At 44.5% G+C, this 16,146-nt stretch overlaps 1 protein-coding gene across 2 annotated transcripts in view; it reads left to right on the forward strand.

Moving 5' to 3' along the window:
- The window catches only part of TDRD7 (tudor domain containing 7), a 165,111-nt gene that overhangs the window by 131,635 nt on the left and 17,330 nt on the right, over positions 1–16,146 (forward strand). For both annotated transcript variants that reach the window (XM_040361045.1, XM_040361050.1), the window contains exons 12-14: positions 8,357–8,443; positions 9,552–9,686; positions 15,383–15,493. In XM_040361045.1, coding sequence (XP_040216979.1) covers positions 8,357–8,443; positions 9,552–9,686; positions 15,383–15,493 — 333 coding nt within the window. The remainder of the gene's footprint in view (positions 1–8,356; positions 8,444–9,551; positions 9,687–15,382; positions 15,494–16,146) is intronic.

Genomic DNA, 16,146 nt, shown 5'->3' on the forward strand with positions numbered 1-16,146 from the left:
TTGAGTCTTGCAAAAGGAGATTCTGTCCAACTGGGACAAGTCCCCGTTGTCTCTGGATTGTCAGATTCGGGTGACCCACCTAGTCAGGGAATCCCTGGTCTGGTGGCTGAGGTCTCCGGCCCTTCGGTCCGGGAAGTCGTTCATTCCTTTTCATTGGACGGTGATCATGACAGACACCAGCCTGACCGGTTGGGGGGGAGTTTGGGAGGGACAGTCGGCTCGGGGTCGCTGGACGCAGGAAGAATCCCACCTGCCGATCAATGTGCTGAAACTTCGGGCGATCAGGCAGTGCCTCTCCACATGGTCACGGAGGCTGCAGGGACGCCCAGTCAGGATCCATTTGGACAACGCCACGGCGGTGGTGTATGTCAACCATCAAGGAGGAACAAGGAGCTCGGCTGCAGCATTGGAGGTCGCTTACATCCTGAGGTGGGCAGAGCGACACGTGCTGACTCTATCGGTCGTGTACATTCCGAGCATAGAAAACTGGCAAGCACACTAAGTCGTCGGATGCTGGACCAAGGTGAATGGTCACTACATCCGGAGGTTTTTCTACTCCTTTGCCTGAGATGGGGCATGCCAGACATGGATCTACTGGCTTCTCGACTCAATCGGAAGGTATCGAGGTTTGTGGCCAGGTCCAAAGATCCCTGGGCGGACGCGGACATGTTGGTCGCCCCATGGGGGGCATTATCGGGATTTATGCCCCCCCTTTACTGAAACTTCTCCCTCATCTGGAGACCGAGGGGATTCCAGTGATTCTAATTGCCACAGATTGGCCTCTGCGTCCCTGGTATGCCGACATAGTTCGGATGGTGGCGGATGTTCCTTGGCACCTGCCGATGCGAGAGGACCATCTGTTGCAGGGTCCTATAATTCTTCCTGTTTTACAGTCGCTGGCTTTAACGGCATGGCTGTTGAAGGTCAGGTGCTAAGGGACCGAGGTCTGTCAGATTCGGTAATCTCCACCATGCTGAGGCGCGGGAGTCCTCTTCTCGGAAGATTTATCATCGCACGTGAAAGGCCTACATCTCTGTGTGAGGAGATGGGGTGGCGTCCACGTATGTATTCGGTTTACTGGATCCTGCTTTTTTTGCAGCGGGAGTAGCTCAAAAACTTGCCTTAAGCACCGTTAAGGGGCAGATATCGGCCTTGGCTGTCCTTCTTCTTTTTTTTTTTTTTTTTTTTAAGCGACCCCTGGCAGCTCATTCATTGGTATGTACTTTTGTGCAAGGGGTTCGGCATGTGGTTACTCCGGTTCGGCCACTGCTGCTTCCGTGGGATTTAAATCTGGTGCTCTCGGTGCTTCAGAAACCACTGTTTGAGAACATTAGGGAAATCCCTCTATTGACACTCTCTCAGAAAATAGCCTTTCTGGTGGCGATTACCTCTGCCAGAAGGGGTTCTGAGTTGGCGGCCTTGTCTTGCAAGTCTCCTCACTTGATTCTCCACAGGGATAAGGCAGTGCTACGCCCGTAGCCTTCGTTTCTGCAAAAGGTTGTTTTGGCGTTTCATCTCAATTAGGACATTGTGATTCCATCCTTCTGTCCTCGGCCGTTGCATCCTAAAGAGGTTGCTTTGCATTCCTTGGATGTGGTTCGGGCTCTGAGGTGTATCTGTCTGCTACGGCTACTTTTTCTGAGGTTAGATTCACTTTTTGTGTCGGTAGCTGGTCCAAAGAAGGGTCTGGCGGTCTTGTCTACCACCATTTCTCGGTGGATTAGACAGATCGTGATCCAGGCTTATGCCTTAAAAGGACAGGCACTTCTCTTTCCTGTCACGGCACATTTGACCAGGGCAATTGGTGCCTCCTGGGGTTTCCAACATCAAGCGTCAGTTTCCCAGGTGTGTAAAGCGGCGACCTGGTCGTCCGTTCACACTTTCACAAAATTTTACAAGGTTGATGAGCATGCATCTGTGGATGCTTCCTTCATCCGCAAGGTTTTGCAGGCAGCTGTTCAGGGTGGCAACTCCTCCATTGAGGAGCTCTGGTTGTTACGGGTGGAGTTTTTTGTTTGCTGTTCCCACCCCTCTTTTTTTGACACTGCTTGGGGACGTCCCTAAGGTCAAGCATTAAACTGCTGTGTCGTTCAATGAACGAAGGAGAAAATATAATTTTTGTACTCACCGTAAAACCCTTTTCTCTGAAGTTCATTGACGGACACAGCACCCACCCCTCCTTTCTATGTTTGTACTGCATTTTGACGAACTGAGCTGCTGGATGCAGTGTGAGGGGTTAAAGCCAGTAGGACTGCCCCCTGGGCGGTACTGTGCAGTTTTGCTGTTTTTACATGTTCTGCCTAGTCCTCTCCTGAAGGTGGTGGTATAACCCTAAGGTCAAGAATTAAACTGCTGTGTCCATCAGTGAGCTTCAGAGAAAAGGATTTTACATGGGCAGATCGCAGTTCTGTGTGTCTGCCCAAGGATCGGTGGGTGCTGGAGGACATTGAGTACCTTGCACCCACTAATCACAGCGAAAGCAAGCTGACAGCAGCTCGCATGTGCGCCCTACCCAGAAGTGTTGGCTTGTGTGTATACAGTGATGAAAATAAGTATTTGAACACCCTGCTATTTTGCAAGTTCTCCCACTTGGAAATCATGGAGGGGTCTGAAATTGTTATCGTAGGTGCATGTCCACTGTGAGAGACATAATCAAAAAAAAAAATCCAGAAATCACAATGTATGATTTTTTAAAATATTTATTTGTATGATACAGCTGCAAATAAGTATTTGAACACCTGAGAAAGTCAATGTTAATATTTGGTACAGTAGCCTTTGTTTGCAATTACAGAGGTCAAACGTTTCTTGTAGTTTTTCACCAGGTTTGCACACACTGGAGGAGGGATTTTGGCCCACTCCTCCACACAGATCTTCTCTAGATCAGTCAGGTTTCTGGGCTGTCGCTGAGAAACACGGAGTTTGAGCTCCCTCCAAAGATTCTCTATTGGGTTTAGGTCTGGAGACTGGCTAGGCCACGCCAGAACCTTGATATGCTTCTTACAGAGCCACTCCTTGGTTATCCTGGCTGTGTGCTTCGGGTCATTGTCATGTTGGAAGACCCATCTTCAAAGCTCTAACTGAGGGAAGGAGGTTGTTGCCCAAAATCTCGCAATACATGGCCCCGGTCATCCTCTCCTTAATACAGTGCAGTCGCCCTGTCCCATGTGCAGAAAAACACCCCCAAAGCATGATGCTACCACCCCCATGCTTCACAGTAGGGATTGTGTTCTTGGGATGGTACTCATCATTCTTCTTCCTCCAAACACGGTTAGTGGAATTATGACCAAAAAGTTCTATTTTGGTCTCATCTGACCACATGACTTTCTCCCATGACTCCTCTGGATCATCCAAATGGTCATTGGCAAACTTAAGACGGGCCTTGACATGTGCTGGTTTAAGCAGGGGAACCTTCCGTGCCATGCATGATTTCAAACCATGACGTCTTAGTGTATTACCAACAGTAACCTTGGAAACGGTGGTCCCAGCTTTTTTCAGGTCATTGACCAGCTCCTCCCGTGTAGTCCTGGGCCGATTTCTTTGCTCTAAGGTATTTTAGGGTCAACTGATTTCAATGGCCCCTTCCCTGTTCTTCCCCATTATAGGGAATCCATCTTTTTAGTCCAGGACTTTTTGATCCAAGCTTTACTGCCTTAAGGCACTCGTGCTTGTTTCAAGCTGGAAAATTTGTATGCTCTGGCCACTGTCCATCCCGGAACAGCGAACGTCAAACCCTGCCCTACGCACTTTGACTTTCTGGAATAAAATACAACTTTTACACTTGCTAGTCTGTCTATCCTCAGCGCCATCCTTTGCTTACTGTCATACCCAATTTTAACAGCTGTGTGATGAACCGAAAACTCTGAGTCATGCAATTTCTCTGACATATTTACTTGATACTCTTCTGGCAGAGTTCAAACTGCCATATATTGCCAAACAGAATGAGATGTTCGCATCACCCTTTCCAGTAAACAGATTGATTGGGTACTCCTCTTCATGTACAAAACATCAGTATGTTCCAAATACCAAGAATCCAAGGTCAAACCACTTTAGGACCCCCCAATACTGTTGCAGTGGGTGGACTGCACAGGCAGGCTTGGCAACGTACACAGCAGATTTTGGTTCCCGGTACTCTGATGTTATGAGCGGCTAGGGGATCATGTGATCGCTATTCCATCACATAAAACAGCTGTTATTTATAACTGTTCTGCTTTTTAAAGTAATTGTCTAACATCGATCACATGGTTCCCTTGACCAATCACGGCACCCTGTACCATGTGATTAGCTGTAGCCAATAACAGCATGTTAACAGAAAGCGAGCTGTGCTGAATGGAAACCCATTCATGACAATTCAAAACATTGCTGCTTAGTGTTAATCACTGTAATAGCAGTCGCAGTGTTACAGTACCAAACGCATCATTCACCCCAGGGAGAAAGTTGCTAAACTTTTTTTGTTTTCAATACATACTTTGTTAAAAGGACTCATGCCTGCCTTTTGCTGCTATAAATGCAATTAAGCTTTAAGCAGCATAAATACAGATGAACAACAAAAAATTCAGAGAGCTAGAAAGCTATACGTTTTCGCCTCTTACTGCATACGTACACCTCGGTCACATTCGCTGCTTGGAGTGCACTGTATGTCAGCCATCCTGTTCACCCATAGTAACAAAAAGAACCGTCTCATGTGTGCGCACTATAAGAGCCCTTTCACACTGAAAACGCCTATAGCGGTAAAACGCAGCTATTTTACCGCATTCGCGGTAAAATTACCGCGACGCTGCGGGCGTTTTGACAGCGTTTTACAAGCGTTATTGGAGCATGGTCGTCAAAGGACAACCCCACCTCTCTACATCACTTCCCGTTTACTTCCTGCTATCTCGTGGAGGTGAGAAGAAGGCACAGAAAGAAGATGGAGTTTATGGAGCTTTTTTTGTTGTTTGTGCTACTCTATTGGGAGAATATCCACCAACAGAGGCAGAAACGTCGCTATTGGGTTCATCCCATCCTCCAAGCACACACCTCAAGTGGACAATTTGCGTTGCTATATGAGGACTTGAGAGTGCACCCAGACAAGTTCAGAAATTACACTCGGATGAGCATTGCAACATAAGTATCTATATCCTAATCCAGCTCCCAATAGTTTTGAATCCCTAACCCTAACCGTAACCCAGCTCCCAATAGTCCAAAATCCCTAACCTCACTCCCAATAGTCCCAAATCCCTAATCCCGCTCCCAATAGTCCCAAATTATAAACCTACAGTAGTATAAACATATTCATTATTAGATCTATTTTAACATACTTTAAAATATATTAATCTTTCTGTTTCTTTTGGAGTATATAGTATTTTGAGTGTACTACATACTGTATATTGTGTGATTATTTTTGTCATGTACTAAACCTAATAAATGTAAATTTGTTTTCTTTTATTTATATAATTAATACCTTTCAAACATCAATACTGAATGTGATTACGGTTCTGGATTTGGGACTATTGGGAGCGGGGTTAGGGTTAGGGATTTGGGACTATTGGGAGCGGGGTTAGGGATTTGGGACTATTGGGAGTGGGATTAGGGTTAGGGATTTGGGACTATTGGGAGCAGGATTAGGGATTTGGGACTAGTGGGAGTGGGGTTAGGGATTTGGGACTATTGGGAGCGGGATTAGGGTTAGGGATTTGGGGCTAGTGGAAGCGGGGTTAGGGATTTGGGACTATTGGGAGCGGGGTTAGCGATTTGGGAGTGGGCTTAGGGATTTGGGACTAGTGGAAGAGGGGTTAGGGTTAGGGATTTGGGACTAGTGGAAGCGGGGTTAGTGAATTGGGACTATTGTGAGTGAGATTAGGGTTAGGGATTTGGGACTATTGGGAGCAGGATTAGGGTTAGTGAATTGGGACTATTGGGAGCGGGGTTAGGGATTTGGGACTATTGGGAGTGGGATTAGGGTCAGGGATTTGGGACTATTGGGACTAGTGGAAGTGGGGTTAGGGATTTGGGACTAGTGGGATTAGGGTTAGGGATTTGGGACTAGTGGAAGCAGGGTTAGGGATTTGGGACTATTGGGAGCGGGGTTAGGGATTTGGGACTAGTGGGATTAGGGTTAGGGATTTGGGACTAGTGGAAGCAGTGGTTAGGGATTTGGGAGTGGGATTAGGGTTAGTGAATTGGGAGCGGGGTTAGGGATTTGGGACTATTGGGAGCAGGATTAGGGATTTGGGACTATTGGGAGCAGGATTAGGGTTAGAGATTTTGGACTATTGGGAATGAGATTAGGGTTAGGGATTTGGGACTAGTAGAAGTGGGATTAGGGTTAGAGATTTGAGACTAGTGGAAGTGGGGTTAGGGATTTGGGACTAGTGGAAGCGGGATTAGGGATTTGGGACTATTGGGAGCGGGGTTAGGGATTTGGGACTATTGGGAGCGGGATTAGGGTTAGGGAAGTGGGATGTTCTGGTACTCACGTTTGTTGTTTTTTGGTTTGTTTTAGCTTTTCCCAGTCGGGTATGTGCCACCATGTTCCAGCTTTTTTCTTTTCTTGATTCTATTTGAAAAATTTATAGTTTTTGAGATCCCATAGATGTTCTCTTTTCTGCTTGTATGTTAATTTTTTTGTGAGATCATGTGACGTTTCTACAGCTCGGGGCGTTTTTACCGCATTTTCAATTCATTTCAATGGAGAGGGGCGTTTTTGGAGCGTTTTTTTCAGCGCTCAAAAGCTGCTCCAAAGATGCTGCTTGCAGGACTTTTCTCAACGCTCCTCCAGTGCAACTCCTCAGTGTGAAAGGGTCCATTGAGATGCATGGGGTGCGTTTTAATAGCGCTATTTTTACCGCGAAAACGTGGCAAAAACGCACCAGTGTGAAAGGGCTCTAAAGAGAAGGCAGCGGAGATGTGTGGCATTGGGTAGGGGCTGCACACTGAAGATCCCTGAAGCGGGTATAAAGGTAAGTATTTAATACCACTCGCTACAAGCTTTTAATTGAAGGATTTTGTAGTGACTTTTGCAGCAGTCTGTCTTGATGTGGCTTTTGTTACATTCACTGTAACCAACTATTGCACATAGGCAACTACTAGGTGAATGAAATTCAGAGGATGCTCATATTGTACGTTGTTTTTTATATATATATATATATATATATATATATATATATATATATATATATATATATATATATATATATATATATATATATATATATATATATATATATATATATATATATATATATATATATATATATATATATATATATATATTGTGTGTGTTTGTGTGTGTATATGTGTGTATGTGTATATATATATATATATATATATATATATATATATATATATATATTGTGTGTATATATATATATATATATATACATACACACACACACACGGCTCAAAATTTCAAGTCCTGAGCTACTAGCCAGGCCTTAAGGGTTACTCGCCACTAGTTGATCCAACCAATCCCTACCCTGCACCACCCCTAATTCCGCCCCTAAACACGCCCTCATAAATTCTCATGAAATGACACTTACATGTTTTATGCAGAATTAAGTTACAAACTTTATCAGTGCAGCCACACCTGTGCCCATCATTGTAGCCTCTGCTTACTGTGCCCACCATTACGGCCTCTGCTCACTGTGCCCACCATTGCCGCCTCTGCTCACTGTGCCCACCATTGCCGCCTCTGCTCACTGTGCCCACCATTGCCGCCTCTGCTCACTGTGCCCACCATTGCAGCATTTAGTCACTGTGCCCACTATTGCAGCCTTTACTCACCTGTGAAGAGGATCGCCCCATGGGAAGAGGAGCTGGGATGGAGGGGGGGGAGGGAGCGCGGGTTCTGCTAAATCCCTGCATGCCGGCGGTACCCGCGCTCAACCCCCCCCCCACTCCCAGCTCCTCGCCAGAAACAATTTTTCATTCGCAAAATACACACACACACACACACACACACACACACACACACACATAATATGTGTGTGTGTATTTTGCGAATGAAAAATTGTTTCTGGCGAGGAGCTGGGAGTGGGGGTAGCCTGCCCTTCCTGATGATGGTATTGTGGTCGTATATAGACAGCCTAAGTATCATGCAGTCTTGTTGATCTGCCTATGGTTAGCTGTAAGTATCCATTATTATCTACTGACTATAAAAAGGATTGGAGTTTAAGTTATTTAGTAATCATTTATTTGTCTAATAGTCATTGTTTGTAATGCATATTTGTTTGACTTTTTGGGCATATGTTGAATGTGATGATGCATTTTCCTTTTTATTTTTTATATTTTATTTTTTTATATATAATGTATGATAGCGAAAGCTGAACATGTTTTATTATGTTTTCAGTAAAAGATGGAAATATTTTTCTTTTACCAGACTGTCACTTCGAATGTATTTGTTTCTCTCCCCTTCTGCGGGAAGATATGCTTGTTCCAAAGCAATGACAAATGGGCACGTGTGGAGGTGAGTTTTATAAAAAAAATTTGCAGGGAAGTTGGCTGAGGGTACTGCCTTCCTCTTTTTCTACAAAGGAGTCAGAAATTCAGTTTTCTGGAAATTTATTGTGCAACCTGTCCACCTGTTTTCTGTTCGTCTGTCAGCGCATGCGGCACAAACTGGGTACAGATGTACATCTGTGAAATGGCAAAACTATGGTATCCAAAATTGCTCAAGGGCAGAACTTTTAAAAGCTTTTATCGCTCAGTAATGTACAGTTAACAGTGAATAATGGCCCAAGAATTATTGCGGTCACTCCAACTTTCGCAATATGTGGCACAATTCTTGCTTTCACGCGTAGATGCATATGACTTGCATATTACATATTTATTATGTTTTAATTTCTTTAAAGTGATTGTAATGCTTTAAATGTTTTTTTCGTTAAATTAATAAATGTCATACTTGCTGCTCTGTGCAGTGGTTTTGCACAGAGCAGGCCCGGTCCTCCTCTTCTGTCCTGGATTAACCCCCCTCCCGCTTTATGCCCCCATAGGAAGCCACTTCCTTTGGGGGCACTTGTGTGCTTGATCCCGAGTCGGTGGTGTTTGTTTATCCAGACACACAGCCTGGCTCGGCCCCACTTCCCATTCTCTGCTCATGACAGCTCTGATTACTGACAGCAGCTGTAGTCAATTGCGCTCAGCCAAGTCTGCAAGAGCTGGGGGAGAGGGGAGAAGAGCTGCTACAGATGTGCACAGCACTGGCTTGAGATCGAGCTCTGTTAAATATTTACAGGGGGAGCTACTATTAAAGGCTTTTTTACAACCACTTTAACTTTCTGTGGCTTAGGGGCTTAACAAGCCCCCTATGTTATAGCATAATGAAAGTGACTTGTACTTAAAAGTTATTTGCCGGCTGAAAGATTGATACCAAGGTCATGACTGCAGCTTGTATTAACCACTTATTACCGACAATGTAGATATATGTTGGGTGGTCCTTTAAGTGGTTAAACCTGAATTTTTCAGCATGTCAATTTTCAAGCTGTATATTGACAGCTAGAAATGTTTTTTCACAGGGAAATCTGAGGTTTTAACTGATTGAATATTATGCTTATGGTGTCCACACTCCTTTGCAGATAACAAGTGTCCACAGCAGTCGTACATTAGATGTTCAGTTTCTAGATTCTGGAACCATTGCTTCTGTGAAAGTGTCCGAACTGAAAGAAATTCCCTCTCCATTTTTGCGAGATATAATCTCGATACCACCTCAGGTACTCAAAATGTTGTAACAGATTATTGTACCATTTCATCTTCCTCCTAACTTTTTTTCTTCTTTTCTAAATCCTATTCAAACTCTGTCTGTTTTAAGCAATGTGGTCAATGTTAGTGCAACAAAAATCCTACATAATGCACTTGAAAGAGCTTTGAACATCTTTGAATTTATGTTGGAAAGTGCAATCATAAACGCATAGTGCTCCATTTATTTTAATACCATTTTTTTTTAGTTGTCCTGACTGAACTTAAAGTGGATCTTCACTGCATCTGACCCTTGAAAACACACTTTGATTCATTTTTAAAAGTCAAAGCAAACTCCCCTATTGATCTATGTATCTAAGCTTTTATTTTGTTGAGAAAGCACTTTGATGTGGCCATCTTGAGTAAGGGCAGATGATTCCTGTAGCATTTAGTTCCTTAAATCTATCTGCCCTTAGCTCATGCATGCAGGAGTGTGTTCTTCGCTGAGCAAACCTCTCTGAGCAAACCCCTCCGACTCTCCTGAAGACTCCTGGGATGTATGACATAATTTGCCTAGGTAATCAACCAGAAAGTAAAGGAAGTAATGTAAAAATTAATTACCATAAATAAAACCAGTAAGAGCCCATTCACACGGGTCTAACTTTGAATCCGACTTCAAGTCGGCCCTAGTCGCCTCAAGTCGTGCTGCATGAAGAAATCAATGTAAGTGAATGGAGTTGTCTTAATGCACACTACTGCAGTCGCTCCGACTTGAAAAAAGGTTCCTGTACTACTTCAATCCGACTTCTAGGCGACTTGTACCCATTGATTTCAATGGAAATTGTCTCCAAGTCGGATCCCCGTTTATAGTGAGGCAACTTTACAGGAAGTCGTCCCAGTGTGAACCGGCTCTAAGGCAAACCCCTCCCTCCCACAGAGCTGGTATTTGGTATGAATCATGAGGGGAAACTCCGCGCCAAATTTTAAATAAAAAACCGGCATGGGTTCCCCCTCCAAGAGCATACCAGGCCCTTAGGTCTGGTATGGATTTCAAGGGGAACCCCTTACACCAAAAAAATGGCGTGGGGGGTTCCCCCAAAATCCATACCAGATACTTACCTGAGCACGCAGCCTGGCCAATCAGGAAAGGGGGTGGGGACTAGCGAGCGCCCCCCTCCTGAATCGTACCAGGCCACATGCCCTCAACATGGGGGGGGGGGTAGGTGCTTTGGGGGCCCCCCACCCCAAAGCACCTTGTCCCAATGTTGATGGGGACGAGGGCCTCTTCCCGACAACCCTGGCCGTTGGTTGTCGGGGTCTGCGAGCGGGGGGCTTATCGGAATCCTTAATCCTTTATTAAGGGGGCATCCAGATCCCAGCCCCCCACCCTATGTGAATGAGTATGGGGTACATCATACCCATTCACCTGGGGGGGAAAAAGTGTCAAGAAAAAAAACACACCAGACAGGTTTTTAAAGTAATTTATTAGTCAGCTCCGGGGGTGGTCTTCGGATTTCGGGGTCTTCAGACTTCTCAACTCTCTTCTCCCGCTCTATGGTTCTTACTGCCTTCTGCTGGGCACCACTATCTTCTTCCAGCTCTTTTACTAGTGGCGGGCCGGTCTTTTGCGTCGTCTTCCCTCTTCTTTTCTTCGATGTTGACTCGACGCTTCCTCCCGCTGTAATGCCGGGTGCGCAACGATTTATATAGGCATGGGGCGTGGTCACCAGGTGATATCACCCGATGACCCCGCCCCTTATGTCACCACCCGAAGCATGATGGGACTGTGACGTCATAAGATGCCTATATAAATCGTTGCGCACCTGGCATTACAGCAGGAGGAGGCGTCGAGTCAACATCAAAGAGGAGGGAAGAAGACAACTCAGAAGACCGGCCGCCGCTAGTAAAAGAGCTGGAAAAAGATAGCGGTGCCTGGCAGAAGGCAGAAAGAACCAGAGAGCGGTTGAAGAGAGCTGAGAAGTCTGAAGAAGACCCCCGAAGTCGGAAGAAGACCCCCAGAGCTGACAAATTACTTTAAAAACTGTCTAGCGTGTTTTTTCTTGACACCTTTTTCCCCCCAGGTGAATGGGTAGAGGGGTATGATGTACCCCATACTCATTCACATAGGGTGGGGGGCAGGGATCTGGGGTTGTTGAGAAGAGGCCCCTGTCCCCATCAACATGGGGACAAGGTGCTTTGGGATGGGGGGGACCGCAGGGCGCCCCTCTGCCCCAAAGCACCTACCCCCCAATGTTGAGGGCATGTGGCCTGGTACGGTTCAGGAGTGGGGGGCGCTCACTCATCCCCACCCCCTTTCCTGATTGGCCAGGCTGCGTGCTCGGGTAAGGGTCTGGTATGTATTTTTGGGGGACCCCCACGCCATTTTTTCAGCGTAGGGGTTTCCCTTAAAAATCCATACCAGACCTAAGGGCTTGGTTTGCTCTTGGAGGGGGAACCCATGCTGGTTTTTTATTTAAAATTTTGCATGAAGTTCCCCCTCCTGGAGACAACTTCAAGTCGCGCTGGAAGTCGTGTTGCCCCTGTGTGAATGGGCTCTAAAGATATGATATACTTTCCAATCCATTTACTAATGCTAGCAGCATGAGGATTAAAAGTAATCAGTGTTGATAGTGATGTTCCACTTTAACAGTGATTCATAATTTTCATTACTTTCAGTCTCCTATTCCTCTCATTTCTGGCTTGAGTAATTGTCTGACCTTGTTCAAGCGGGTTTTGTTTTTTTAATAGGAGGGTGAATGTTCTCTTGTGAAATGTATCACTTTTGGTTCATTTTTTCAATTGGGCTGCATTCACACCCAAGTGTTTTTGGCTCATAAAACGCCCCAAAAAAATGCCAAACAAGCAAAATCCCATTCATTTAAACCCCTGTTCACATCTGAGCATTTTTTTCACCTGAAGCAAAACGCCTGAATGTCAAAAAAGTACATGAGCTTCTTTTTGGGCAGATTACATGCGTTTTTCTGCTGTTTTACATTGGTGACCTTTTGACCTGTGCAAAATCATGGCAAAAAACTTTAACCACTTCAATACCGGGCTTTAAAACCCACCTCCTTCCCGGGCCTATTCTGGCACTTCTTTCCTACATGTACAAATCATCATTCTTTTGCTAGAAAATTACTCAGAACCCCCAAACATTATATGTTTTTTTAGCAGACACCCAAGGGAATAAAATGGCGGTCATTGCAACTTTTTATCCTGCACCGTATTTGCGCAATAATTTTTCAAACGGCTTTTTTTTTGTAAAAAAATTGTTTCATAAATTAAAAAATAACAAAACAGTAACGTTAGCCCAATTTTTTGGTAAAATATGAAAGATGAGTTTACGCCAAGTAAATAGATGCCTAACATGTCATGCTTTAAAATTGCGTACACTCATGGAATGGCGCCAAACTTCGTTACTTAAAAATCTCCATAGGCGACACTTTAAAATGTTTACAGGTTACCAGTTTAGAGTTACAGAGTAGGTCTAGTGCTAGAATTGTTGCACACGCTCTAACGCACGCGGTTTGAACGACGTTTACATACGTGGGCGGGACTTGCGTGTGCTTACGCTTCTGAGCACGAGCTACCGGGGACAGGGGCATTTTACATTTTTTATTATTATTTCTTTTTTATTTTATTTTTTACACTTTATTTTTATTTATTTTTTTCGTTTTTTTTTTTCAATTGCTTTTATTCCTATTACAAGGAATGTAAACATCCCTTGTAATAGGAATAGTGTGTGACAGGTCCTCTTTAAAGGGTCACTAAAGGAATTTTTTTTTTTTAGCTAAATAGCTTCCTTTACCCTACTGCAGTACTGGTTTCATGTCCTTATTGTTAGTTTTTGCTTTGAAGTAGCTGTAATTCTGCTGTGATCTCCACACTTCCTGGTTGCCTGTTTCCTTATAACCATCGTACTGGGGGATTTTCACGGTGGTCTAAGCTGTCATTACTGTGTGTCTAAAACTCCTCAGAACCAATCAGATTCATTTTAAAAACAAAACACTGCCCTGGATTTGTTGTTTTTGTTCTGTGAGTCTTCCCGACTCACCTCTCACCCGGAACTTCATGTATGTACCTTTAAAACCTAACGTGAAACTAGAGGCACATTATATGATAGATTAAATTCAATTTTTAATCATTTTTAAAAGGAATCAGTTAACTTTTATGTCTCCATACCCTGTAAACAGTCATTTCAGCAAAAACATTTTTTTCCTTTAGTGACCCTTTAAGGAGAGATGCGGGGTCAATAAGACCTCACATCTCTCCTCCAGGCTGGAAAGAATGAGATTGTGAAAAAAAATTCACACATCTCATTCAAACTAGCCGCAATTGCGATTTGTTTACTTACGGGGACCCGGGCGTGACGTCATCACATCGCGCCCGGGCCTCCGACGGTCATAGAGATGACTGGTGACCATCTGGTCACCAGTCATCTCTATGGCAAACATCCGGCGGACGGCGATCATCTCTCCGGGCCCCCGATGGCACGGGAGAGCCCGGAGAGGCACAGGATGGCGGCTGTAAGCCTGTAAGAACGATCTAGCGCCGCTATGATCGTTCTTACGGTGCGCAGGATCGCCGCCGCTAAAAAATGATATCTCAATGATGCCTCTGGTTGCAGGCATCATTGAGATATCCCCCCGCAGAGCCCAGGACGTCATATTCCGTCCACCCGGGATAACAGGTCCCCGTTTTGGACGTCATATTAAGTGGTTAAAAATGCGGGACTTTCTGCCTGAAAACTAAACGCTCAGTTGTGAATGCAGCCTAAACTTTTCATATTGATTAATTTTACTATTTTTGTTGCATTAAAATTAATAAAACAGATGAATGAAAAATCAATGTGTGGCCAGCATTAAAGTGGTTGTGAAGGATTAAGCATATCCCTCCTATAGTGAGTACTTGTCTCAATAAAGTGCACAGTTTCCTGACACCGAGTGAGAAATGTTGATGGGGAGGGACCTCTTAACTGATTGACGGGCCCCAAAGCTTCCTGTCGGCTGTGAAGGGGTGGTGTGTGTATTTTCCCTCCAGTTCTCAGAGCTCTCCTCACTGAGCTCTGCAGAGTGTAATTTCATCTTCCTGCATGCTTTTTCCTGAATTCTTAGACAAAACTTTATAAATTCAGCACTTTAAACAGATTTAGAGAGCTGCAGATAAACAGGTATAAATTATGTAGGAGGATTTGTTTCATCTCGGTGTATCACCTGAGGCCAGTCACTTCAATGGGTATATGTAAGGGGTTACAACCACTTTAAGTCTTTCTCTGTGTTAAGGTAAAAAAAAAAACTTTTAACGTTTTGCTGTCGGTCTGTGAGGAGGGAACGGAGCTAAGCCTCGCTGTCTGGGCACAAACACAGGCAGCGCAGCTCGGAATCGAGCCCACAGGTGTGCTACAATAGGAAGTGGCTTACTGTGATGGCACACTGAGGAACCAGGAGTGCGGTGGGGGACCAGAAAAGAGAAAGACCATTGCACAGAGTAGGTAAGTATAACGCGACATATTTCCTACAATCACTTAAATGCAACAGTTCAGGGTACAGTAGCTTCTAGTCTGGAACTGGTTTAGGCAATGACTACAGTTCTGTTGGTTAGAAGTATTTGTGCCAATAAGTTGCTTTGTGCTACCCTATGTTTTCCAGCTAAAGTGATGTTGATGTGGGCAGCTTCTTACACACTGACCACTATTTGCTATATTTTAATGCTGTTGATATTTTATCTTTAGGCCACCAGGTGCTGTCTTTCTGATCTTCCGCTTAATATTGGAATGTGGACTCCCGATGCAGTGTTGTGGCTTAGAAACACGGTTTTAAACTGTTCAGATTGTAGCATCAAGGTAAGATTTCCTAAAAAGTGTCAGTCTCCTTCCTCTGTACATCTTGCATGGTACTCTGGTAGATACATATTGGCTTATTCAGTCGACCATTTCAAAGAGCAGCTGGGTTTATTTTACTGAGTTTGGATAACTTAAAATAATTCTGATGGATTGCTACTAGTGAGGCTGGATTTTGTATCGTAAGCCTTGGGTTAGCTTGTGAAGATCATTCAATTCTAGCGAGTCGTTACTGAAACTAGAGATGAATAAATGCTGCTTTATGCAGAGGTTCAAACACTAGTGGCTTTTGGTTATTTTGCCAGTGGCAGCTAGAAGTATTTCAAGAGCACTGTTCATAAACATTGAAAACTAGGTGAAGTGGTATGGTTCATTGTCCTTAAAGTGATTATGTCGCCTATGAAAAATTCCCTCTCCTACATGTAGGTCTGGTGTGTGTGTGTGTGTGTGTGTGTGTGTGTGTGTGTGTGTGTGTGTGTGTGTGTTTTTTTAATGACTACTACCCTATTTACAGTGCCATGGGGCGCTCATGTGACCTTACTGCTTTCTCCTTGATCCGAGCACTACAGTGGGGGCGGGTGGGGTTTTCCCTGCTTACATCAGCCAGGAGAGAGCCAGCAGGTCCTGTGGGCGCCCTGCAGCGCTGTAAATAGTCA

The sequence above is a fragment of the Rana temporaria genome, chromosome 1 (assembly GCF_905171775.1).
Source record: "Rana temporaria chromosome 1, aRanTem1.1, whole genome shotgun sequence".
Taxonomy (NCBI): Eukaryota; Metazoa; Chordata; class Amphibia; order Anura; family Ranidae; genus Rana; species Rana temporaria.